Source organism: Somniosus microcephalus, chromosome 28, assembly GCF_052327205.1.
Source record: "Somniosus microcephalus isolate GS21.2 chromosome 28, FLI_Smic_1.0, whole genome shotgun sequence".
NCBI lineage: Eukaryota > Metazoa > Chordata > Chondrichthyes > Squaliformes > Somniosidae > Somniosus > Somniosus microcephalus.
The window spans coordinates 34,399,789-34,426,994 of NC_141014.1; the positions used below are offsets into that span (position 1 = coordinate 34,399,789).

At 48.8% G+C, this 27,206-nt stretch overlaps 1 protein-coding gene across 2 annotated transcripts in view; it reads left to right on the top strand.

The window, feature by feature from the left end:
• LOC147099529 (epidermal growth factor receptor kinase substrate 8-like protein 1) overlaps window positions 1–19,014 on the top strand; it is a 99,031-nt gene extending 80,017 nt beyond the window's left edge. For both annotated transcript variants that reach the window (XM_085969759.1, XM_085969760.1), the window contains 5 exons: window positions 7,483–7,623; window positions 8,730–8,856; window positions 12,261–12,441; window positions 15,185–15,317; window positions 16,265–19,014. In XM_085969759.1, coding sequence (XP_085825885.1) covers window positions 7,483–7,623; window positions 8,730–8,856; window positions 12,261–12,441; window positions 15,185–15,317; window positions 16,265–16,351 — 669 coding nt within the window. In that variant the 3' untranslated portion in view covers window positions 16,352–19,014. The remainder of the gene's footprint in view (window positions 1–7,482; window positions 7,624–8,729; window positions 8,857–12,260; window positions 12,442–15,184; window positions 15,318–16,264) is intronic.
• The last annotated feature ends 8,192 nt before the right edge of the window (window positions 19,015–27,206 follow it).

Sequence of the window (27,206 nt, forward strand, 5' to 3'; positions counted from 1 at the left end):
ATAGGCCGGGGGCCCTCAACGATTCCCCCGACGCCCTATCACGAGGGATGTGTGCCACCATTCAGGGGGACAGGCTACAGGGCCTCCACAATGGCCTCTGCCACCCGGGGATCACCCGGCTATTCCACTTTATAAAATCCCGTAACCTGCCCTATTCCATCGAGGAGGTCCGGTCTATGACCAGGGACTGCCGCACCTGTGCGGAATGCAAGCCCTGTTTTTTCAGGCCTGACCGAGCCCACCTGATCAAAGCTACACGGCCATTCGAGCGCCTGAGCTTAGATTTCAAGGGACCACTCCCCTCCACCGACCGCAATGTGTACTTTCTCAACATTGTGGACGAGTACTCCCGCTTCCCATTCACCTACCCCTGCCCAGACATGACCAGTGCCACGGTCATCAAGTGCCTCGGCAACCTGTTTTGCACGTTCGGCATGCCTAACTACATCCACACTGACAGGGGGGCGTCGTTCATGAGCGACGAACTGCGCCAATACCTGCTGTCGAAGGGGATAACCACGAGTCGGACCACTAGTTATAACCCCCGGGGTAATGGGCAAGTGGAGAGGGAGAACGCGACAGTGTGGAAGGCGGTCACCTTAGCACTAAGGTCTAAAGGCCTCCCCACCTCCCGCTGGCAAGAGGTCCTCCCAGACGTACTCCACTCGATAAGGTCGCTACTGTGTACTGCTACTAACGCCACTCCTCACGAGAAGATGTTTGTTTTTCCCTGCAAATCAACCTCAGGAGTGTCCCTACCCTCATGGCTCTCCACCCCAGGGACAGTCCTATTACGAAAGCATGTGAGGGGCCACAAAACGGATCCACTCGTGGAAGCAGTACACCTACTCCACGCAAACCCACAGTACGCGTACGTCAAGCACGCCGACGGGCGTGAGGACACCGTGTCCATAAAGGACCTCGCCTCGGCAGGAAGCGACGACAACCCATCACCACCATCCCCAGAAGAACCTCCACCATCCCCAGGCTCACCACCCCCAGAAGTACCCGCAACACCCCCAACACATGGGTATGCCCAGGAGGGCAACACGGACTCCCGGTCGGAACCCGAGGTACTGTTGCGACGTTCAGGAAGGACTATCACACCCCCGGACAGACTAAATCTGTAGAAGGGGTGAATGTGATGAAATATATGCCTTCATCAGCCCGTGTGTTTTACCTGCTTTGTATTGTGTGTACCGCCCCCTTTTTCCTATTGTGTGTATTGGCTACGCCCCGTCTTTTGTCATATAAAGGTCTCAAGAGCTGTATGAGTCATTCTATCAGACGAACCCGATGTGTAAAGACCTGCAATGTTCTTAGTGATTAAAAACCTTTAGTTGAATCCTTTAAACTCCTTGGCCTAGAAATTGGGTTTTGGCTTAGCCAGGGCTTTAGCGCCGGAAGTTAGTGCCGGCGCTAAGTCCCCCTGCGCGCGCCAAAAATTCAGTAGCGCCGCGCCCAAACGGCTGCCGGCGCTACTGAAGGGTCTTAGCGCCTGGAAAAGGGCGCTAACTGCCGTTTAGCGCTGCAATTCCGGCGCTGCGGCACCCGATGTGGTGCGGCAGGCTGGGGAAGTGCAGGCCTCCTCCTTCCGTTAAGGAGGAGCTGCCTGCACCCGGCCGCGTCCCGCGCAAATCTGTTTAAAAATGAGCCCGGCACCTCGGACAAGTGCCGGGCTTGCATCTGTTCCGGGGGGGGGGGGCGGGGGAGAAGTCCGGGGAGGGAGCTGCGGGCAGGCGGCCGGCGGGAAAGCGGCCGGCCGCCACGGGGCCTTTAATGCGCCGGCGCAAACACATGTTGGACTCTGTTGCCAGAGTCTTAGTTGCGGCTGCCACGGGCGAGGCGGCCGCAACTGAATGTCGGCGCTGGGGCCCGTCGGCATGGCAACCGGGACGCTGCGCACACCGGTATATAAGTGCTGTGTAATGATTTATTGGGCAGTTCAGCCTGACCTCCGACTAGTAAAGACCTGTTGAATTTACTCTTGTGGCCTGTGTGCAGTGATTCTTATTAACAATAACTAGAACACACAGACTTAACAGTGGCGACGATGACGATCTTACCCTGCGGCAGAGATATATCCAAGGCAGTTTAACGGGCGTCGAGAAGAGGCACCCGCCCTCATCATCCTGCTGAGAAAAGACTCGGGTCTGCAGAGCAAAGGAAGAATTCTGACACGAAGCCTTCCATCAGCAACAGGCAGTGATCATCCCTTCTATCACGGTGGTGGGTAAGCCGATCAGCGACGAGCAGCAAGTCGGCCACGTTGGCTGTGAAGTAGGGGAGTGAAAAACGGAGGATATAAGGGCGGAGAACTCGACCACGGCCGGGGAAAAGAGCCGGACAGAAGTCGGGGCCAGAGGCGCTGAGACTGGGGCAGCGTAAGGCACGGGAGCCGCGGTGAATGCAAACGCAGCCGGTGTAAAAGACCGGGCTGCAAGCGGGCTGGGAGACGCAACAGCGTCGAGAGAGAGCTCGACCGCGACCGGGGAAAAAGGCCGGGCAGCTACCGAGGCCGCGAGGCGCGGGATAAAATAAAAAGAAACGCGGAGAACTCAGCCGCAGCCGGGGGAAAGGACCGGACTGCAAGAGGGGCTGGGAGGCACGATTTGAGAACCGCTGGGGAGGGCGAACGCAGCAATACGGCAATCGCCATTACAGCCAGCGGGGGAGAAAGGCAAACGCGGGAAGCCGCCATTTTCGTAGGCGGGGGAAGAAGACAAGCGCGGGAAACCGCCATTTTGAAAAAAAAAAAAAAAAATTCTTTTTGTTTCTCAAGAAGATTGCGAGGATGCCTAAGCGTGGTAACATCAATGATTTCGATCCCGATGTTGAAGATTGGGCCACGTATGTAGAACGCATAGAGATTTATTGTAAGGCAAATAAAATATCAGATGAAGATAAAGCACTAACCTTACTAAACTCAATGGGTGCGAAGACATACGGGCTATTGAAGCATCTTCTATCACCAGCTAAACCGGCGGATCAGACTTTCGCTAATATTGTTGCTGTCCTGAGAAATCATTTGAACCTCACACCGCTGATGTTAGCGGAACGATTTAAATTTTATGCGAGAACGCAACTGAAAGAGGAAAGCAACGCGGAGTATTTAACTGAACTGCGTAAGCTAGCGAAATACTGTCAGTTTGGGGAAAGACTGACAGAGGCACTGAGAGACAAATTCGTGTGTGGATTGTCGAAAGAAGGAACACAAAAGCGGCTGCTTGAAGAGAATGATCTTACACTTGATAAGGCTGTCACTATTGCAGCATCGCACGAGGCCGCAGCGAGAGGCACTGCGGAAATGCAGCTGAAGGCAGCGGTATTCAGCGTAGATCAAATGGCTTTGGGTACAGCGAAATGTTATCGTTGTGGAAAGACAACACACGATCAGAACCAATGCTGGTTTAAAAATCAGGAATGTAGAAAATGTGGCAAGCTTGGTCACATAGCTAAAGTATGCCGGTCAGGAAAGAAGACCAGCAACAAAAAGTCACCACAGGAAAAGTGCAGAAAGGTACATGAGGTGGCTGAGAAGAGTTCGGATGAACAGAATTCGGATTCAGACTCCAACAGCAAGGAACTGGGTAGTCTGAGAATTCACAATGTGAGTAAGGAAGCTGACCTACAAACTATCTGGGTCACACTTCAGATAGCAGGAGTCCAAGTGAAGATGGAATTGGACACCGGATCGGCATTGACGGTCATGAATAAGCAAGATTACAAAAGGTTATTCACACATATTCCCCTACGGGATACAGAGATAGTATTGCAGACATACACGGGGCAAAGAGTATACCCCATCGGAAAGATAAAAGTCAAGGTGGTACACAAGGGCAAAGAACACCAAGGAATGGACTTATATGTACTACCTGAGGGAGGTCCACCACTTCTGGGACGGGAGTGGATCAGGAAAATAAATATGGACTGGCACTCCCTAAAAGCAATAACGGTAGATTCCGGAAAAAAAGATGTCAAACCTGAACGATTGTCCAGAATATTGGATGAGGTTAAAGAGGTGTTCCAACAGGGACTGGGAACACTGAGAGGAATTACGGCAAAAATCAAGATTGCAGAACATGCAAACCCAAAATTTTTCAAAGCCAGACCAGTACCTTATGCGAGACGACCTGCTGTGGAAGCTGAGCTGGAAGGGCTAGAACGTTCAGGAGTACTGTCTAAGGTGGACTGGAGTGAGTGGGCCACGCCCATTGTTCCCGTCATGAAACGTTCATCGAGTAACAAGCCAGGGGAACCGGGGAAGGTCCGCATCTGTGGAGACTTCAAGATCACGGTTAATCCGGTGCTTCACACGGTGCAATATCCGCTTCCGCGGATTGAGGATATCTTTGCTTCATTGTCTGGTGGGAAACACTTCACCAAGATAGACCTGGCGCAAGCGTACTTACAGATGGAAGTTGAGGAAGAGTCGCGCCAGTATCTCACAATCAACACGCACAGAGGCTTGTATCGATATAATAGACTGGTTTTTGGAGTGGCTTCGGCTCCAGCAATTTGGCAGAGGGCCATGGAGCAGGTATTACAGGGAATTCCAAGCACTCAATGTTACTTGGACGATATCCTGATTACAGGAGATGACGATGAGGAACACCTTGCAAATTTGAAACTGGTGCTCACCAGATTGAAGGAATATGGACTTCGAGTTAATCGCCAGAAATGTGAGTTCTTTCAGAAACGGATCTCGTACTGTGGTCATGTCATTGACCAGGAGGGGCTGCACAAGTCACCTGACAAGATCGAAGCTGTTGTGAAGGCTCCCGCTCCGGAAAATGTATCCCAGTTGAGGTCGTTCCTAGGGTTGATTAACTATTACCATAAGTTTCTGCCAAATCTATCCACGGTGCTGCACCCGCTGAACGCTCTTTTGCAGAAAGAAGTACCATGGAAGTGGAGCGAGGACTGTAAGAAGGCCTTTCGCAAAAGCAAGGCATTGATCACCTCAGAGGAAGTGTTGGCTCACTTCAACCCAACGCTACCTATTCGTTTAGCTTGTGATGCTTCTCCATAAGGTATTGGGGCAGTACTCTCACACAAGTTGCCAAATGGCTTGGAAAGGCCAGTCGCATTTGCATCCAGATCATTGACCTCCGCTGAGCGCAACTATGCTCAGATAGATAGGGAGGCTCTCAGCCTTGTGTGGGGAGTAAAGAAGTTTAATCATTACCTGCAGGGCCAGAAGTTTACACTGCTGACAGACCACCAGCCGTTGGTATCCATTTTTAACCCTAAGAAGGGTGTTTCGGTGATGACAGCACAGAAGCTCCAGAGATGGTCCCTTTTCCTAGGGGCACATCAATATCAGATAGAATTCAAAGGTACAAAGCAGCATGGTAATGCTGATGGGCTGTCGCGCCTGCCACTACCTACTGAGGAGGAGGCACCGACGGTTGACCCGGTGGAGTTATTTCACTCGACCATCATCGAATGTTTACCTGTCACCAATGCAAATATTGAAAGGGAGACTAGGAATGACCCGACACTGTCCCGGGTCTACGAATTGACAGTAAAGGGATGGCCAGCCCATGGTGATCCACTGTTACCGGCATTCTCAGCAAGACGAGAACAGCTGTCCATCTGTCAGGGAACATTGATGTATGGAACAAGGGTGATTATCCCTCCTAAGTTAAGAGAGAGAGTTCTAAAAGAACTACATGAAGGTCATCTGGGGGGAGTCAAGATGAAAAGCCTTGCTAGGGCTTATGTGTGGTGGCCGGGTATCGACCAACAGATAGAGGATCTGACGAAAAGCTGCTCAGGGTGCCAAAAAGTCCAAAATGCACCTCCAATTGCACCGCTGCATCCATGGGAATGGCCTGCAACCCCATGGCAACGTGTACATATTGACTTTGCTGGTCCATTCACGGATTCCATGTTTTTAATTGCGGTGGACGCACATTCTAAATGGCCAGAAGTGATTAAAATGACTACCACTACCTCGGAGAAGACGATCGCGGTGCTAAGAACGATATTTGCAAGAAATGGATTGCCAGAGCAAATATGTTCAGACAACGGACCACAGTTCGTGTCAGAGGAATTCCAGAAATTCCTGAAGAAGAATGGGGTGAAGCATTATACCTCTGCCCCATATCATCCAGCTACGAATGGGCTGGCCGAGAGGTTTGTACAGATGTTCAAAAAGGCAATAAAGGCCATGAGTGAAGATCAGATTCCACTGCAACACAAGGTGGACAATTTCCTACTGGCATATCGAAACGCCACCCATGCAACAACAAACCAAAGTCCTGCCATGATGTTCTATAACAGGAGGTTGCGGTCCAGGTTGGACTTGTTAAAACCAAATGTGCGGAGGGAAGTCGAAAACAAACAGTTCCAGCATATCGATAACAAGCCCACTCGGAGTTTTGAAATAGGACAACCGGCGTTAGCCAGGAACTATAAAAACGAGAAATGGCAATCTGGAACAATTCGGGCCAGACAAGGACCCCTGATGTACACGGTAGATGTTGGTGAAAATGTAATGCGACGTCATGCTGACCAACTGGTGGGATCGAGAACAAGGGTCGAGCCCATGGTTACGACTGAGACAACCGTGGAGGAAGTTAGTGAACCTGAAGCATCTACCTCAGAAGTGAATATACCTGATGATGATGTCCTATCCATAGGGGATCAACTAGATGAGTCACCCCAGCAACGAGAACCAGAGACCCCTGAAAGGCGTTATCCGTCTCGGATCAGGAGGCCTCCTCAGAGACTGAATCTGTGAACTGTTTTTACATGAAGTTGTGTATATATGTTATTATGTTATGTTTAATGGGGACGATATACTGTTAAGCTAAAAAGGGAGGATTGTGGTGTATGTAACCGTTCCACCTTTAAGAGAACTATTTTAAGAGATGCACTACTTTATCTTGGCTGCTGTATACTGTAATACTGGTGGTGACCACACCGGTATATAAGTGCTGTGTAATGATTTATTGGGCAGTTCAGCCTGACCTCCGACTAGTAAAGACCTGTTGAATTTACTCTTGTGGTCTGTGTGCAGTGATTCTTATTAACAATAACTAGAACACACAGACTTAACAAAGTACAAGGAGGGACTACACCGGGAGAGCCTTTGAGGAGAACCGTGGTCAGATTTTGGGATGAACTCTACTTGGTGATGATTGACGGTGGGACTTGATCTACCATGAAGGTGGGACCTTCATTTAATGTTCCACGGAAGGAACCATGCCATGACGCCTTAACATGGAACTAGGGAGCAGGGGGTTACTAGAATCTGTTGTGGTGTAGGCCAGCCATGATCTAATTGAATGGCCGAGCAGGCTCGAGGGGCGGAATGGCCTCTTCCTGTTCCTTATTAGAATTGAGTTTGTTCACCCGTCCACTAATGGCGCTCAACTCACAGAGCAAGTCCTCCCATTTGTCACTGGACGTGCTGATAGATTTCTACGATACCCCGCGGTGCCTGACTTGCATTGTCTCTCTCTCTCTCTCTAGGTGTTGGATGACTCCAAACGGTGGTGGAAGGTGATGAATCAGAGTGGGCAGATTGGCTACGTTCCCTTCAATATCCTGGAGCCCGTTCCTGGTCAGGATGTGGTCGACAGCCCCGCCCTGTATGCGCAAGTGCTCCCCAAGGTAACCCGCACTCCCCCAGCAGTATAGGCCACTCTCACTCCACTGACAGAATGTGGGTCCGGTTACAAATCGTTTCTCGGCACCTGTTTCTCTCCCGTTGCATTCGATCTTTGTTCTCGAACCCTTCCCGCTTCGCTGCTTCCTCCTCCCCCACATCAGTCCCCTAATTGTCCTGTTCTAATCGATGCCGGCCGTGGCTCCGTGTGGGCAGCACTCTCGCCTCTGAGTCAGAAGGTTGTGGGTTCCAAGCCCTGTTCCACAGACTCAAAGCACATAATTCAGGCTGACACTCCCAGTCCCAGTGCTGAGGGAGTGCTGCACTATCGGAGGTGCCGTCTTTCGGATGAGACGTTAAACCGAGGCCCCGTCTGGATGGAAGTAAAAGATCCCACGGCACTTGTTGTGTCTCCTTGTGTTCTTATTACTATGTAATACAGACACTTTTAACTCATTTACTTTACGACTTTCACTCAGTTGTATTCTTGCTTTTATGATGTTGCTGCCGCATGGAGCGGAGTGATACAAGCTGTCCGACCTTGTGCTGCGCACTGCCTTTCACAGTGTGCCACATAGCAATATAAATACACTAACCAAAGTAGTTCCATATAATGATGTAACAAATAGTTCCATTTAACGATGTAATAATATAACGATCCCACGGCACTATTTTGAAGAAGAGCAGGGGGAGTTCTCCCCGGTGTCCCGGGGCCAATATGTATCCCTCAACTAACATCGGTAAAACAGATTATCTGGTCATTATCACATTGCTGTTTGTGGGAGCTTGCTGTGCGCAGATTGTCTGCCGTGTTTCCTAAATTACAACAGTGACCACACTTCACAAAGTACTTCATTGGCTGTAAAGCGCTTTGGGACGTCCTGAAGTTGTGAAAGGCACTATAGAAATGCAAGTTTGTTCTTTTTTTTCTTTCACAAGAGAGGGCAGGGGGAAGATAAAAAAAATTGTGGGGTTAGAGTTGAAGATAGGGGAATAAAATCTGCAAATAATTCTATGCACGTACACTGACCCAGCAGAAGCTAAGTTTTAATGTTTCAGCGTTCAAGTGTGACGGACACCGGGACATTCAACGCTCCTCTGTGTTTTGCAGGAGAAGCGACAAAGTACAAAGGGCACCCCTCCCCTCACGCTCCCGAAAAAAGTGATCCAACCCAACAGCATGCCCGTGGCCTGGGACTCTAACCCCGAGAATGTAGTCGTCACTCAAAAAGAGAAAGGTGAGCAACATAACACACCTAGACTAACACAGTGTGAGCTCCCTCTCTCTCTATCTCTGTGTTACTGGGTATAACACTCTGTATATATTATAATAACACACCATGTGTTACCGGGTATAACACTCTGTATACATTATATAATAACACACCGTGCGTTACTGGGTATAACACTCCTGTGTATATCATATAATAACACACCGTGTGTTACTGGGTATAACACTCCTGTGTATATCATATAATAACACACCGTGTGTTACTGGGTATAACACTCCTGTGTATATCATATAATAACACACCGTGTGTTACCGGGTATAACACTCCTGTGTATATCATATAATAACACACCGTGTGTTACTGGGTATAACAGTCCTGGATATATTATATAATAACACACCGCGTGTTACTGGGTATAAAACTCCTGTATATATTATATAATAACACACCATGTGTTACTGGGTATAACACTCCTGTATATATATTATATAATAACACACCGCGTGTTACTGGGTATAAAACTCCTGTATATATTATATAATAACACACCACGTGTTACCGGGTATAACACTCCTGGATATATTATATAATAACACACCGTGTGTTACCGGGTATAACACTCCTGTTTATATATTATATAATAACACACCCTGTGTTACCGGGTATAACACTCTGTATATATTATATAATAACACACCGTGTGTTACTGGGTATAACAGTCCTGGATATATTATATAATAACACACCGTGTGTTACTGGGTATAATGCTCCTGGATATATTATATAATAACACACCGTGTGTTACTGGGTATAAAACTCCTGTATATATTATATAATAACACACCATGTGTTATGGGTTTAACACTCCTGGATATATTATATAATAACACACCGTGTGTTACTGGGTATAAAACTCCTGTATATATTATATAATAACACACCATGTGTTACTGGGTATAACACTCCTGGATATATTATATAATAACACACTGTGTGTTACTGGGTATAACACTCCTGGATATATTATATAATAACACACTGTGTGTTACGGGTATAACACTACTGTTTATATATTATATAATAACACACCGTGTGTTACTGGGTATAAAACTCTGTATATATTATATAATAACACACCGTGTGTTACTGGGTATAAAACTCTGTATATATTATATAATAACACACCGTGTGTTACTGGGTATAACACTCCTGTTTATATATTATATAATAACACACCGTGTGTTACTGGGTATAAAACTCTGTATATATTATATAATAACACACCGTGTGTTACTGGGTATAACACTCCTGTATATATATTATATAATAACACACCGTGTGTTACTGGTATAAAACTCTGTATATATTATAAAATAACACACCGTGTGTTACCGGGTATAACACTCCTGTATATATTATACTAGCTGAAGTGCCCGGCGGTGCCGAGGCTTTTTCGAGGGCATGTTGTTGTTGGAAGAGAGAGAGAGAGAGCGACTGGGGGGAAGAGAAGAGAGCGACTGGGGGGAAGAGATGAGAGCGACTGGGGGGAAGAGAGGGAGGGGAGGGGTGGGGGGAAGAGAGGGAGGGAGGGGAGGGGGAGGGGGAGGGAGGGGAGGGGGAGGGGAAGGGAGGGCGTGGGGGAGGGGAGGGGAGGGCGGGGAAGGGAGGGAGGGGGAGGGCGGGGAAGGGAGGGCGGGGGGAGGGGAGGGGGGAAGGAAGGGAGGGAGGGGGGGAAGGGAGGGCAGGGGAGGGGAAGGGAGGGCGGGGGGGAGGGGAGGGAGGGGAAGGGAGGGCGGGGGGGGGAGGGGGAGGGAGGGCGGGAGGGGGGGAGGGAGGGCGGGGGAGGGGAGGGGGGATGGAGGGCGGAGGGGAGGGAGGGCGGCGGGCGCACCCCCCGAGGGTCGCGGCCCCCGAGGGTCGCGCCCCCCCCCCGGAGGTGAAGACTGCCGATTGCGCGCGCAGCAGGAAGCTGAGACGCGGCGTCTCTCTCGGCCGGCGGGCCCGGTTGCCAGGGCAACCGTGACGCTGACCAAGCCAGAGAGAGAGACGCCGCGTCTCAGCTGCTCCTGCTGCGCGCGCGGGCCCCCCCCCCCCGAGGGTCGCGGCCCCCCCCTCCCCTGAGGGTCGCGGCCGCCCCCCCTCCCCCCGAGGTGAAGACCGCCGATTGCGCCCGTTGCCAGGGTAACGCTGGACGCTCAGCAAGCCCCGGCAGAGAGAGACGTCTCAGCTTCTGCTGCGCGCGCACCCTAGCGGCGCTGGGCTGAGGCTCGGCCCTCCAGCCTTCGAGTGGGGCCGGGAGGTGCCTAGCTCGGGCGTGGGTGCGGAGGAGACGCCGAGGCTTCTAGGCCTACCTGGAAAAACGGGGGAAAGGTAGGAAAATTAATGAGATTAGATAAGTTAATTACTTTCTAAATCATTTTTTAAAAAAACAATGTGTTTTAAAAGCAACGTTTTTTTTTTAAGACGCAGAAAGCGGGAAAAAGAAAGGAAAAGTTTGGAATCAAGATGGCGGCGACTCACCTCGGTTCAGAACGATAAAGCCTGGCCACACGCGCACCGATTGGCCTGGCGGCACACGCCAGCAACCCGGTGTACGATTGGTCGAGCTCGAGGTCACTCTGTCGCTAATGAGCGGATAATGAGATGCTAATGAGCGGAATGTTGAAGGTTTTTGGGATACCGCGGGCGCAATTTTAGCCCGGCCGAAACGTAAATACGCTTAAAACCGTCTCGGAAGCGTAAGCTTTCTTTGGAGGTAACGCGCGCATAGGTACGCCCTGTAACTTTCGAGTGCATACCCGCAACGCACACGCGATGACAGACAGATAGACAGATAGACAGATAGACAGACAGAATGACAGAAGTACCGATTTATATATATAGATAACGCACCGTTTGTTACTGGATACAACACTCCTGTGTATATATATATATATATAATATAATAATGCAATGTGTGTAACCAGGTATAACACTCCTGTATATATTAATATAACCATACCCCCCTACCCCCACCCCCCCCCCCCCACACACACACACACACATCTGCAGACACACACACACACACACACATGCACTTTCCAGAAGGCATCACTGGATAACGAACAGGCACAGGAACCCTGGCCGATTCTGGGCATCAGCAGCCCAGGAGCCCTGCGGCCCCGGTGTATCACCTCTGCCGCTGCCCCTCCACCCCCCGCCCTGTTCAGATCCGCTAGCTCAGCGCAGGCTGGGAATGAGTCTGGACCTGGCTGGTGTGAGAGGCTCGGTACTGCAGTGAGCCCTGCATCTACCCACAAGGCCAATCAATGCTCATTGTCCTCAAGTCTTCCTCTCCTTCTTTGTATAAGATGCCTGCCATCCACCGGATCTAGACTGGCAGTAACTTACGTTGTATGTTGTTCCCTTAGAGCGCAACACCCAGATCAACGTAATCAATGAAGAGCTGTTGCTGAGGATAGCACATGGGCGGACGACACAACACAAGACCTTCCAAGTCCAGAAGACGCTTGATACCTCAGTACCTCTGAACTACAATTCCTCCCCAAGTGAGGTCAAGGCCTGGCTGGAGGCCAAAGGCTTTAACCAGCTGTAAGTTGGGTCACTGTCCAGCTATAGGCTCACCAACCCTCCTGGATTGTCCAGGAATTAAAGATTAATCTCCGGGACACTCTTGCAAGCAACACCCGGGTGCAAAATTCACAAGTGTATTCAAAAAAATATCGGTGATTGAGAACGCAAGGCGGCCTGACTCCAAAGTCACAAATCATCCAATGGGATAACAAAGAGTGTGCTCGCTTGGCGCGGGACGGTGGGTCGCTGCAAGGATGTTCCTGTCGGGCGACCAATGGCGAGAGTGTGGGGGCGGGGGGGGGGATTGGAGGCAGGAGGTCATGTGATGAAGCCTCCCAGGAATACGTCTCACCAGAGTTGGTGACCCCCTGTTTCCGGCTATGACAGGAAGACAAGTCCAGTGTAATCCCAGGCACCGGCAATGCTGGAGAGTCTGTGTCCAAAACCGCCGGCGTAGCCTTGGGAAATGCGGCCTTGGTTCCTTGCCCACCGATATCAATGGCCCAGAAATTCGGGTCGGGGGCTTCCCGCGGGTGCAAGCCCCCGACCTGCACTTACCTAGCGCGCCTGCCGTTGAGCTGTGGGCCCGCGTGGGATTCCGATCCTGGGCCTCCTCCAACTGCCGGCGCGCAGTGCTTGTGTATCCCAGGGGCGCAGTTAGTTCGAAGCGTCCCCTGGGATCACGTGGGCCATGGAGAGCCAATGGTAGCAGGGAATGCTTCATTCATAAGTTTGACCTGTCAATACCATAAATACTATAAGCCCCAAAACATCACTAAAACCTCAAATAAATTTAAAAAAAAAATCACATTTTTTAAATAAACTATAAATTACATGAAATAACTATTTTAAACAATAAATTTTTGAAAAAAATAATGTTATTTTCTAACGGGGCTAAAAATAAACTTACCTTTCTTTAAAGTATTTAAAAATAATAAACCTGTGGAAAAAATGTTTAAATTTTAATTAATTCACCACTTACCTTGTATAAAGCAGGCCTTGCGACTGCTTTTTATATGTGTAACTTCTGGAGACTTACCCTCCCGGGAAAACCTGCAAAAAAAACATAAGTGCGATGCGCACGCGCTGCCTCTCCTGCGCACGCGTTCGACCTCTGAACCCCTTCGTTCAGGGGAACGGAAGTGCCGGTTTCCCGCGCATGCGCAGTGCATGCAGGAAACCGGCACTTCCATTGGGCTTACGGGTGAGTACCCCGTGCGTACTCACCCGTGGAGACCCGAATTCCTGGGCCAATGCAGCTTCCATGGAGATGACGCCAGTTAAATCCTCTTGTGTTGTTGCCATATGTCACTAAGCCGCTAGGTGGCGGAGTGCCCATTCAACTGGGGTCCAATGCAACCCAGACTGATGGGTGAAATCCCACAGGACATTTTAGCAAATCTTAACCCCGTTCCTCATGGGCTTGGGTTGTTTCTATTGCATGGTGGAGGGGGTAGGGGGGATGTATTACATATTACATTGTATTTACAGCACAGAAACAGGCCATACTCCACACCAGCCTCCTCCCACCCCTCTTCATCTCACCCTATCAGCATATCCTTCTATTCCCTTCTCCCTCATGTGTTTACCCAGCCTCCCCTTAAATGCATCTATACTATTCGCCTCAACCACTCCCTGTGGTAGTGAGTTCCACATTCTCACCACTCTCTGGGTAAAGAAGTTTCTCCTGAATTTCCTATTGGATTTATTCGTGACTATCTTATATTGATGGCCCCTAGTTCTGGTCTCACCTGAAAGTGGAAACATCTTCTCTAAATCTACCCTATCAAACCCTTTCATAATCTTAAAGACCTCTATCAGATCATCCCTCAGTCTTTTCTAGAGAAAAGAGCCCCAGCCCGTTCCGTCTTTCCTGATAGGTATAACCTCTGGTATCATCTCAGTAAATCTATGTTTGGCACCTTCTCCAGTGCCTCTATATACCTTTTTGTCATTTACCTTAATACTTGCTGCTTCCTTCTCCTCCCGTCCTCTCCTTACACCACACACAATCCTTGGCCTAGTAGTCAGGATGTAAGCCCTACCCCTAGGCCTCTGCCTGAGCCACTCTGCAGCTGGCCAATGCTTCATACTTCCCTCTCTTGAACCGAGAAGGCTGAGGCGGTGACCTAATAAAGGTCTTTAAAATTATGAAAGCTTTTGATAGAGTAGACACAGAGAGAACGTTTCCACTTGTGGGGAAGAGCATGGCTAGAGGCCGTCAATAAAAGATAGTCACCAAGAAATCCAATAGGGAATTCAGAAGAAACTTCTTTACCCAGAGAGTGGGGAGAATGTGGAACTCGCTACCACAGGGAGTGGTTGAGGCGAATAGTATCGATGGATTTAAGGGGAGGCTGGACAAGCATATGAGGGAGAAGGGAATAGCGGGTGATGCTGATAGATTTAGATGAGGAAAGACGGGAGGAGGCTCGAGTGGAGCATAAACGCCGGCATGGACTGGTTGGGCCGAATGGCCTGGTTCTGTGCCGTAGACCCGATGTAATCCTATGAGACAGAACCCAGGTGAGGATTCTCTCACTCCTGCTCTGCAATTCTGCCAGGAGGGAAGCTGTTGGTATGTGGGGGGTGGGGGGGGGCGGGAGCGAGGAGGGGGAGTAAATGGGAAGCGTCTGATTGCCCCCCCCCATTACTCTCGCTTGGGTTAAAGCACACCATAGTTACAACACAGTGTGGAAGAGAATGGAGACCACCAGCGACAGCAGACGGTAATCCCCATCTCTCTCTCTCTCTCTCTCAGGACGGTGAATTCCCTCGGGATTCTGACCGGTGCTCAGCTCTTCTCCCTACAGAAAGACGAGTTGCGGTCAGTGAGTCCGGAGGAGGGATCTCGGGTCTACAGCCAGATAATGGTTCAGAAATCACTGCTCGAGGTAAGAGGATATTTCTGTTGCTTTTAACCAGAAACCGTTGGCGGAAACCCATTTGTCTAAATGGCTGAGATTGATAGATTTTTGTTAACCAAAGGGATCATAGAATCATAGAATGATGCAGCACCGAAGGAGGCCATTCAGCCCAGTCAAGAAGGATTAGATCTGAAGTGTAGGGAATACACAGTACGTCTGTCAACATGAAAGCCGTGGCTCAGCTGGTAGCACACTTGCCTCTGAGTCAGATGGTTGTGGGTTCAAAGCCCCATTCTATGAGACTTGAGCATATAAATCTAGGCTGACACTGAGGGAGTGCTGCACTGTCGGAGGTGCCGTCTTTCAGATGAGACGTTAAACCGAGGCCCCCGTCTGCCCTCTCAGGTGGACGTTAATAGATCCCACGGCCACTATTTCGAAGAAGAGCAGGGGGGAGTTCTCCCCGGTGTCCTGGGCCAATATTTATCCCTCAATCAACATAACAGAAACAGATGATCTGGTCATGATCACATTGCTGTTTGTGGGAGCTTGCTGTGCGTAAATTGGCTGCCGTGATTACAACAGTGACCACACTCCAAAAAGCACTTCATTGGGTGTAAAGCGCTTTGAGACGTCCGGTGGTCATGAAAGGCGCGATAGAAATGCAAGTCTTTCTTTTCTTTTTAATGTTTCAAGTAGAGATTCTTTATCGGACCTGCCTTCTCTTTTTGGATACCCAAGAATTTCTCACATTTTCTGTTTCTGCTCCAGGGAAAAAAAAATATCCTTAGTCACATTTTAAGCTTGTGATTTCTCTTTCTTTGCGGGGGGGGCATTTCTAACGAGATTGAGGAATATGGTGAGAAGGTGGGCCAGTCATGTTGACCTATCAAGCATGGAAAGGCCCGGTTGGGTCTAAAAGGCCTTTTTTATCCCAATTCCTAAAAACATTCTTGTTAACGAATTTCTCACAGGAAAATCGGAACATAACAGAGTTGGAAGCCATAATGGAAAAGCAGAAGAGAAAAGTGGATTCTGAAATAAAAACGTCCAGCTTGTGAGGGGCGGAGGAAACACACTTATTCCAGGAACAGAGACTATATATTTTTTTTTCAGGCAAATCCTTGGACACCTCAGCTGCCGTGATCAGGTGTGCAGATGTGTGACATTAGTATTGTAGCCCTCACAACACAAGTTACCAAAAAAAAAATAATGTACATAGAATGTAGATTGATCTTCGGTTCTGCACGTACAATAATAAGAATCAGCCATTTTAAGGGATGGAGTTGTACAGATCTGAAATTGTCGTCATTTGCATGTTCCACTATGACTGGAAAATGTCCGCCTCTCTATCGCAGTAGAATGGTTTTGAGATTTGGTCGATATGGAGCTGGGACCAGTGAGCAATTTTGAGCCAAGGGAACCAATTATTTTTTCCACAAAGGGTCCTTCAGCAACTTGACTCGTTGTTACAGAGGGAGGCCATGTCCGCTGCAATGATCTCCGAGAGCCGACAAGCATCTATCGAAAGACCCTGGCCTGCGGAGGGAGCTGTCCCATCCTAGCCGAGCCTGACGAAGAGAGAGGACAGGGGGAAAAAAATCAGAGGAATAGAAACAGAAATTGAATTTATGGGTCAATGTAAAAGCTTTTGATAAGATTTTGATATTATATTCAGAAATGCATTTTTGTGGCTGTTTGCTTGGTGGCTGCACATGTAATTATTCAGTTAAAAATATATAATGAAGGTTTGAAAGAAGCGTAAAGTAGGGTTGATGAAGATTTCTGAAGGTGGCTTTGATTGTTTACAAGAGCAAACGCTTTTCGCGACAGAGCGCTCCCAATTTTCTTGGTTGGAGCCAGCCAAGTCTAGTCTTCCTTTAACATAGCTTCCCATTCCCCCACCCCATGTTACCCTGACAAGGAATCCCATCACCTCTCTAGGACACCAACGTGACGACCCCATCATTTTTATTACTTGTTCCCGGGGTGCGGCAAGGCTGCGTTAATCCACCCGTCCCCTAGTTGCCCCGAGAAGGTATTGGGTCCTCTCCTTGAACCGCTGTGGTCCGTGTGGTCAAGATTCTCCCATGACGGTGTTAGGTAGGAAATTCCGGGCTATTGACCCAGCGACGATGAAGGGCACGAGAGATAATGACCAAGATGTCTCGTAGCTTGGTGCCAGAAAGCTAGATTAGCATCTGAAGTCGCCAAAGCCAATTAGTGCCGCGACCTTGTGCCAACAGGAAGCTTGGCCTATTGGCACCTAGACTTAGTTCACCAAAAAACCCTTAAAAGGGGGTTTTCCACGACAGATACTGACTACATGGAGTTGGGGAAAGGGAATCTAGGGCTAGAAGATGGTCCTTCAATGATTCCTCCCACCCTGGCTGCAGTGTGTACCATCTACAAGATGCACTGCAGCAACTCACCAAGGCTTCTTCGGCAGCACCTCCCAAACCCGCGACCTCTTCCACCTAGAAGGACAAGGGCAGCAGGCGCATGGGAACACCACCACCTCCAAGTTCCCCTCCAAGTCACACACCAGCCTGACTTAGAAGTATATCGGCCGATCCTTCATCGTCACTGGGTCAAAATCCTGGAACTCCCTCCCTGACAGCACTGTGTGGGAGTACCTTCACCACATGGACTGCAGCGGTTCAAGAAGGTGGCTCACCACCACCTTCTCAAGGGGCAATCAGAGATGGGCAATAAAATGCTGGGCCTCGCCAGCGACGCCCACATCCCAGGAACGAAACCAAAAAAAAAATATGCATCTGCAGATCAACTGCTCCCGTGAGGCACTGGCAAAGGTTTGCTATGCCAAGGCTGCCAGTTTGCCCTACGGATTGAGAGCGAGGGTGGAGGGGCGGGGAGGTGGGAAGAAACGAGTCGCGCGCTGGCAGGAGCGGGACTTATGTTGAAGTACGACACTAGCGCTCACATCACTAGAGAGGGCGAGGGCAGCGTTAGGTGGAGACGTGGGGAGCGGGCGGGAAAGGTGGCGTCGAGGTAGAAGATCAGCCATGATCTTATTGAATGGCGGAGCAGGCTCGAGGGGGCCCGTGTGGCCAACTCCCGCTCCTATTTCTTATGTTAACAGGATTTTTTTTTTGCATATTTATTATAAAGCAATGACTCGCAATTTCGGCACAGAATGCAATAGCCAGAACGTAGGACTGTGCCGAGAAATTCTCCGGTGGAGCTCAGTGGTGACGGTCACGTTATGGTAAAAGATGAACCAACCTTCTCTTGCCGCTGTAGCTGCTCGTCCAGCAGCTGCCGCTATGTTACGATTGTTACCTTCCAGCAACAGAAGCCCGAGTCCATCCTGAACGAGGCCCTGAGCGATGATGCGGGGATTGCCATCAGTGTCCTCAAATGCTGCTATTTATTTTTCACTCTTTAGAACCAGGACTGTTAGTCTGGGCACAAAAGCAAAATGCTGCGGATGCTGGAGATCTGAAATAAAAACAGCAAAGGCTGGAAATACTCGGCAGGTCAGGCAGCATCTGTGGAGAGAGAAACAAGAGTTAACGTTTCAGGTCGATGAGATTCAGAGTTCTGACGAAGGGTCACAGACCTGAAACATTAACTCTGTATCTCTCACCACAGATGCTGCCTGACCTACTGACTATTTCCAGCATTTGCTGTTTTTATTTCTGTTAGTCTGGGTGATGCCTGCTTCTGTGTGTAAAGTCAATAAACTCTACAGTGACAGACAGTGAAAATGTGCTGCCTTTGGCTTGGTGTCCCTCTAGTTGGTGCTCTACGCTCCAAATGGCTTCATTTGCTTTGCGACTTATTTATTTGCTCTTCTCTGCTTGGTGATGAAACATCAGTATTGGACGGGAATCGTCCATCCGACCATCTAGCCCGATACCTTTTCACGGACCACAACAATTTTCTCCACGTGGGAAACAGATCCCCAGGCACTTTGCGGCAGCCTAAGGGGTACGGTTGCGTAGTGGTTATGTCGTAGTTAATCCAATAATCCAGTCAGACGTGAGTTCGAATCCCACCACGGCAGCCGGGGAATTTAAATTCTGTTAATTAAATAAATCTGGAATAAAATGCTAGTATCAGTAATGGGAACCATGAAACTACCGGATTGTTGTAAAAACCCATCTGGTTCACTAATGTCCTTTAGGGAAGGAAATCTGCCGCCCTGACCCGGTCTGGCCGATATGCGACTCCAGACCCACAGCAATGTGGTCGACTCCTAACTGCTCTCTGAAATGTCCCGGCCAGCCAGTCAGTTGTTTCAATGATAGGTTGCACCTTCTCGAGGTCAATTAGGGATGGGCAATAAATGCCGGCCTTGTTGGCAAAGCCCACGTTCCATGGAATGAATGAATTTGGAAGAACGAATGTGCACTAAAAGCTGTGAAGGAGGAGAGATTTGGAAGGGATGATCAATAGCTTGGTCGGGGGAAGTGCGTTTTAAGGAGGGTCCTTAAAGGAGGTGGTGAGACTACAGGGAGGGCATTCTAGAGAGCAGGGCCTAAAGCAGCTGAAGGCCCAACCTCCAATAGTTGGGTGAAGGGAGGTAGGGAAATGGACTCCACCCCATCATGGACTCTAAATTATACTCTGCGATATTACACTTAAGGCATTTGTATGAACTTCCTCTCCCTGCTATTTTAATGCGGGACTTAACCAGCTTACTTTACACAAGTTAAATTCACGGTAAAAATAGCCTTACTCTCTTGAGGGAAAAGTTGGGCATAAAGACACTCAGATCCCAGAGGCAGTCATTGACACTCTAAAGTATTTATCCTTCCACACGTCTCCATTATTCACTTCTGTCCTGCTGGCCTTCAAACAACATACCCTCCGCCCCCCGCCCCACCCCTCAGCAATACTTGGGCCATTGCCCTCATGTGTATCTGATCATCTCAGTCTGGACCTGTCCCTGCAACCATCAGTTCGCAATGAGATATTTGCTCAGTCCCTGTTGAAGGAAGTTGGTCATCTGAGTCCCTTGCTGGGACTTTGTTTCCACGTGTCCACTATCTGGGGACGGTGGGGGGGCGGTGGGGGGATATGTTTCCTGTAACATCTGGTCTCAGTTGAGGCCTATTACTTTTATACCTGCGTAGGTACTGGGAAATGGAATATTTCCCAAGCCTCATTCCGTATATGAAATAAATATCTGTGTAGTGCTGAGGGAGTGCTGCACTGTCGGAGGTGCCGTCTTTCGGATAAGACGTTCAACTGATGCTGCGACTGCCCCCTCAGGTGGACGTAAATAATCCCATGGCTCTATTTTGAAGCGGAGCAGGTGATACTGAAGCCAATACTTATCCCTCAACCAACGTCACTAAAAATAACAGATTATCTGGTCATGATCACATTGCTGATTGTGGGAGCTTGCTGTGCGCAAATTGGCTGCCGCGTTACCTACATTACAACAGTGACTACACTTCAAAAGGTACTTCATTGGCTGTAAAGCGCTTTGGGACGTCCTGAGGTCGTGAAAGGCGCTATAGAAATCCAAGTCTTTCTTTCTAAATCTTACAGTTCCACCGCAATACAAGGAAACACCAACCTCCGGGAGGCCAGCTTGTTGAGTCTCTTCCCAGTTTGCAAGAATCAGGGAAGGGTCATAATGGACAATGAAAATACTTTAGCTTCCGAAAAACTCCGTTACACCACCCAGGTCCATGAACACAACCAGTGTTGTGGGGGGGGTGGGAGGAGGTGGCGAACGAGGGGGGTCATGACCCCCTCAATTATTATTATTATTTTGCCATGGATACCATCTTGCTCTATAATTCTGCGAATTGCCCGTGACGTTCCTCCCGCCAGCCTTAACACGAGGTCGCGCCTCTGGGTAGGTCCATTCCCCACAATGGTGGGAGACTTGTCCAAACTGTTTCGCAAACGCTCCTCATCTCCACCATAGCATTTCTTGCGGACTTCGTGGCTGCTGAGTTGTTGGTCAACTTTCTTCCTGCGGCCCCCGAGGGCACTGCTAAAGCTTGAGCTGGGCAGGGAGCGGGGTGAGGTGGGGGGGAGGCGGGGGTTGGAATTTAGCACAGGACCCAATTCAGCCCCCCTTATTTTTTTTACCATGAAGTGAGATTCCGACAGAAGGTCAATACTTGCCAGAAGTCCCACCCTGTTATTTCCCCCCCCAAAGCATCCTATGTCTGCATGATACAGGGGTACTTACATAGAATTACATAGACTTTACAGCACAGAAACAATGCCGGCGTTTATGCTCCACACGAGCCTCCTCCCACCCTCTTCATCTCACCCTATCAGGATATCCTTCTACAGGAAGCTTTCGATTAACCGGCCCCTAAATAACTGGAACGCTTTATCCACCAGCAAAATTCAGGAGTCCGTTCAGGTAACTTTTTTTACTTTTATTACTTTTTTTACTCCATTTGTTGCTGTGCAAGGGTGTAGCTGAAGCTGTTGCTAAGCTACAGAGATGCTTGCAACTTGTGCCAATTGTTTTGAAGCTAACAGGGTTTGTTGCTTTATACGGAGCGCTGAGCTCCATATCTTTTACTACAGCGTTCGGTTATCCGGAATTGTTGATGAACCAGCACCACGTCGGTCCCGTCCGTGCCGGATACCAGAAAGTTTCCTGTATTCCTTTCTCCCTCATGTGTTTATCTAGTTTCCTCTTAAATGCATCGATGCTGTTCACCTCAACTACTGCTCATGGAGCAAGTTCCACATGCTAAGTTTCTCCTGAATTCCCTATTGTATTTATTAGAGACTATCTTATATTTATGACCTCTAGTTTTGGACAGCCCCACAAGTGGAAACATCTTCTCTACATCTACCCTATCAAACTGCTTCATAATCTTGAAGACCTCTGTCAGGTCTCTTTTCTAGAGAAAAAAGCCCCAGCCTATTCGGTCTTTGTTCTAACCTCTCAGTTCTGGTATCATCCTTGTAAATCTCTTTTTGCACCTTCTCCAATGCCTGTACATCCATTTTCTTTAACATGGAGACCAGAATATCATTCTGGTGGGAGTTATGGAATTCTATTGCAGCCAATCTTAGTGACGGTGCCGCTCCGACATTCTTGCCCTAACCACCCCCCAGACTGGGCAAACAGCTATGGAATGCCAATAATGTCTGGACTGCGAGCTGGGAGGCATTTTGACTCCCTGCCACAACAGCACCGAGACTTTGAACCGCTTACTCACCTTGCCATCACATCCCAGGAATAAGAGGAGACTCCGTTTCATAGAAACATAGAAGATAGGAGCAGGAGTAGGCCATTCGGCCCCTCGAGCCTGTTCCGCCATTTAATGAGATCATGGCTGATCATCCAAATTCAGTACCCTGTCCCTGCCTTCTCCCCATATCCCTTGATCCCTTTAGCCTTAAGAAATATATCCAACTCCTTCTTTAATATATTTAATAATTTGGCCTCAACTGCCTTCTGTGGTAGAGAATTCCACAGGTTCACCACTCTCTGTGTGAAGAAATTCCTCCTCATATCTGTCCTAAATGGCTTACCCCTTATCCTTAGACAGTGCCCCCTGGTTCTGGACTCCCCTGTCATCGGGCACATCCTTCCTGCATCTAGTCTGTCTAGTCCTGTTAGAATTTTATACGTTTCAGTCTAAACTCCAGCGAGTACAAGCCCAATTGACCCAATCTCTCTTCATACGTCATTCCTGCCATCCCAGGTATCAGTCTGGTGAATCTTCACTGCACTCCCTCCATGGCAAGAACATCCTTCCTCAGATAAGGCGACCAAAACTGCACACAATACTCAAGGTGTGGTCTCACCAAGGCCTCAACCAATCTTTCTCGAATCTCAGAGCTGATCGTTCATGGGGATAAGCCGCCAATGACTTAATTAAGAATAATAAAACAGGATCTTCGACAAAATCTTCAATGAGGTGACAATGAGTTAATAAAGACATGAGTGATATTGTTCTCTTTTGTAGGCAATCTGTGTTTATTTAAAAGAAAGTCAGTAATAAATGGAAAACAATCTACGACTCTCATTGGTCCATGAGAGCAATGCATCTCTCATGTGATACCCAGATTTTGATTGGATGCTCTTAGCCGCATCAGTGCTTCTGAATTATGTAGTTGGTAAAATTCACTTGTTCTGGTTAAGTCCAAGGAGCCAAAGTGCTCACACATACGCGTGCACACACGCATGTGCACATGCGTAGACACACACGTGCACACATACATGCTCATGCACACATACGCGCAGACACGCACACAAAGCACGCACACATCTGCGTGCACACATTTAAAAAAAAAATTAGTTCATGAGATGTGGGCGTCGCTGGCAAGGCCGGCATTTATCACCCATCCCTAATTACATAACATCAGAATTAGGAGCAGGAGTCGGCCATTTGGCCCCTTGAGCTTGCTCCGCCATTCAATAAGATCGTGGCTGATCTTCTACCTCATCCCCACTTTCCTGAACTATCCCCATATCCCTTAATATTCAAAAATCTATCGATCTCTGTCCTTGAATATACTCAATGACTGAATCTCCACAGCCCTCTGAGGTAGAGAATTCCAAAGATTCAACCCCCTCTGAGTGAAGAAATTTCTCCTCATCTCAGTCCTAAATAGCCGACCCCTTATTCTGAGACTGTGACCCCTGGTTCTAGACTCCCCAGCCAGGGGAAACATCCTCCATGCATCTACCCTGTCAAGCCCTGTAAGAATGTTATATGTTTCAATTGCTCTGGAGAAGGTGGTGGTGAGGCACCTTCTTGTACATACACGTACACAGGTACACATGTGGGTGCACACACACATATGCACACGCACACATTTGCAAACACTTATCCAGACACACACATAACAGAAGAACGGAAAAGTGTTCTGTGATGGAACAGCACCCAAATGTTTATTAAAACAACACGATATTATTGCAGTTACTTCAGGAACATCAAGAGAGCAGTGAATACAGTACGTGACACGGCGAACAGAATAGAATGGCCGCTAGCAGCTACAGAACTGCAACTACACGCCAATGTTTTCTAAAGACACAGACACTGAGGGGGCGCGATCTTGCCCGCCCTGGGGAGGCGGGTTTGGAGGCGGGACTGCCGGGAAAATGGCAGAATCTGGGGGCGGGTGCCCATCCCACCCCCAACCCGCCTCCGTGCCATCGTCCCAGGAGGCGGGTAGCCAACCCGCGCCGTGTCCCGTCTCCTGGAGGCGGGAAGGGGATTACAGCCACTGAACTGCCTGTTAACAGGTAGTTAAAAAGTTAACAGGTAGTTAAGAGGATTATCCCCATTTTTCCACCAGAGGCGCGGGCTTCCCGACGTCGGGAAACTCCGCCAGGGTCACCGAGGCGAGCAGTGGGTCTGCGGGGGGTCGGAGGGGTGCAAAAGTGCGCTGTGGAGGTAAGTGATGGGTGCAAGTGTGGAGAGGTGAGTATGTGAGGTGAGTGGAAAGTGATAGAAAATGTTTACTTACCTTTGTTTCTTCCTGCAGGCTTCAAACGTTGGGGATGTGAAGACCCTCGCATCTCACCGGCAGAGATGACAGATGGCTGCTGCATTCTCCGACGCAACAACCATTTAATTTCTGCTCACAAAAGAGGTTTGATGAGTCTTGAATTCAAGAACTCATCAAACAACAGAGAATGTCTGTGTTTGACAGCTTCACAGAGCTGTCAAACGATGACAGTTCATCTGTCAAAAATTTGACAGATGAAACGTCATACGCTGACGTTCTCTGTAACCGGCTTCCCCTTAATTGGCCTGCTAAGCCCACTGGGCGGGCTCAACAAGGTCAATCAAGGTAAAACAGCGTGGGTTGGCCACAAGTCAATGGAGGCGGGACTAAAACCCGACAAGTGGGAGTCCCGCCTCCAAAAGCTCCCCCTTGACAAAATCCAGCCCTGAGTGTTGAGAACCAGTTGCCATCAGTAGGTCCAGTCTCTCCTGTGGGAGAGGGGATGCCCCCTCGCTGGTGGATTGGTTGACATGCCACCTGCCTGGTGTTGCGCGGAGAGCTCTTTCTCAGTGCGTTGTCCGAAACATCCCGAAATGGAAACAGAACCCAAAGACCAGGTTTTCCTTTATAATTCATTTCCCATTTTGTCCTGTGACTGGTGACGCGGAGACATTAATTATTGGGGTTTTTCTATGGCTCTTCATTCTGCCACCTGCCCGTCTTTCACCCTCTGATAGCCAGATACCAGCGTGCCCGTAAGTAAAGCTGGTTTCAAACTGGACTTAGTTCTTTGGGAAGATCATCGCCATTCCCTCTTGGTGTTGGAGGGGCGGATGTGGGTGATGGCGTGTGGAAAAGTCACACCGTGACAGCGTGGAACAGGCTTAATGGACCAGCCGGACTTTTCATGTCCTTCATTTTCATATGTCCCTTTGGGGTTCAGTTGGCTCCAAGACGGAAGAGTAGAGCCAAGAACACCCTTTGCGTCAGACTTGATAACCAGACACCTGAGCTAGACGGGTCCACAGCACTCCTGGGCACTGTTCACGATTGGCCAACCATGATGGTTCCTTGATGAGATGTGGAGGCTCGACCTGTCACTGGGGACTGAGAGTCTTTCCCTAATCCGTAATCATACAAGATAATGGCCCAGATGGGTAGGGTGGCTGTAATTAGGTGAGAAGCCGAAGGCTTACCAGTGCTCGGTTTTAGCTGGTTAAACAGCAACAGAGTCCCTAAACACACTCGGAGACCCAACTCCTCCGCTCCTGCCATCTTGTATCTACGATCCTTGGGTTTACTTAAGTGGAATTACATCGAGTGTACAGCCCAGCATCAGGCCATTCAGCCCAACTGATCCATGTGGTGTTTATGCTCCACACGAGCCTCCTCCCACCCTAAATCATCTCACCCTATCAACATGTCCTTCTATTCCTTTCTCCCTCATGTGTTTATCTAGTTTCCCCTTAAATGCATCTCTGCTATTCGTCTCAACAACTCCCTGTGGTAGCGAGTTCCACATTCTCACCACTCTCTGGGTAAAGAAGTTTCTCCTGAATTCCTGATTGGATTTATTAGTGACTCTCTTATATTGATGGCCCCTAGTTCTGGTCTCCCCCACAAGTGGAAACATCTTCTCTACATCTACCCTATCGAACCCCTTCATAATTTTAAAGACCTCCATCAGGTCACCCCTCAGCCTTCTCTTTTCTAGAGAAAAGAGCCCCAGCCTGTTCGGTGTTTCCTGATAGTTATAACCTCTCAGTTCTAGTGTCATCCTTTGTTGCACCTTCTCCAGTGCGCCTATGTCCTTTTTTGTAACACGGAGACCAGAACTGCGCCCAGCACTCTAAATATGGTCTAACCAAGTTTCTATATACGTTTAATATAATTTCTTTGCTTTTCAATTCTATTCCTTTAGAAATGAACCTCAGTGCTTTGTTTGCATTTTTTGTGGCGTGTTTCCCTGCAGAAAGGGTGTCCACATCATATTAGGCAGACAGAGAGTCTATCTGGGTGGCTTTCCCACTAGTTTGGTTTAGGAGCATAGGAACAGGAGGAGGCCCTTCAGCCCCTCGAGCCTGTTCCGCCATTCAATGAGGTCATGGCTGATCTGCGACCTAACTCCATCTACCCGCCTTTGGCCCATATCCCTTAATACCTTTGGTTAACAAAAAGCTATCAATCTCAGATGTAAAATTAACAATTGATGTAGCATCAATTGCCGTTTGTGGATGAGAGTTCCATAGAAACACAGAAGATAGGAGTAGGCCATTCGGCCCCTCGAGCCTGCTCCCCCATTTAATGAGATCATGGCTGATCATCCAAATTCAGTACCCTGTCCCTGCTTTCTCCCCATATCCCTTGATTCCTTTAGCCTTAAGAAATATATCTAACTCCTTCTTGAATATATTTAATGGATTGGCCTCAACTGCCTTCTGTGGTAGAGAATTCCACAGGTTCACCACTCTCTGGGTGAAGAAATTCCTCCTCATCTCTGTC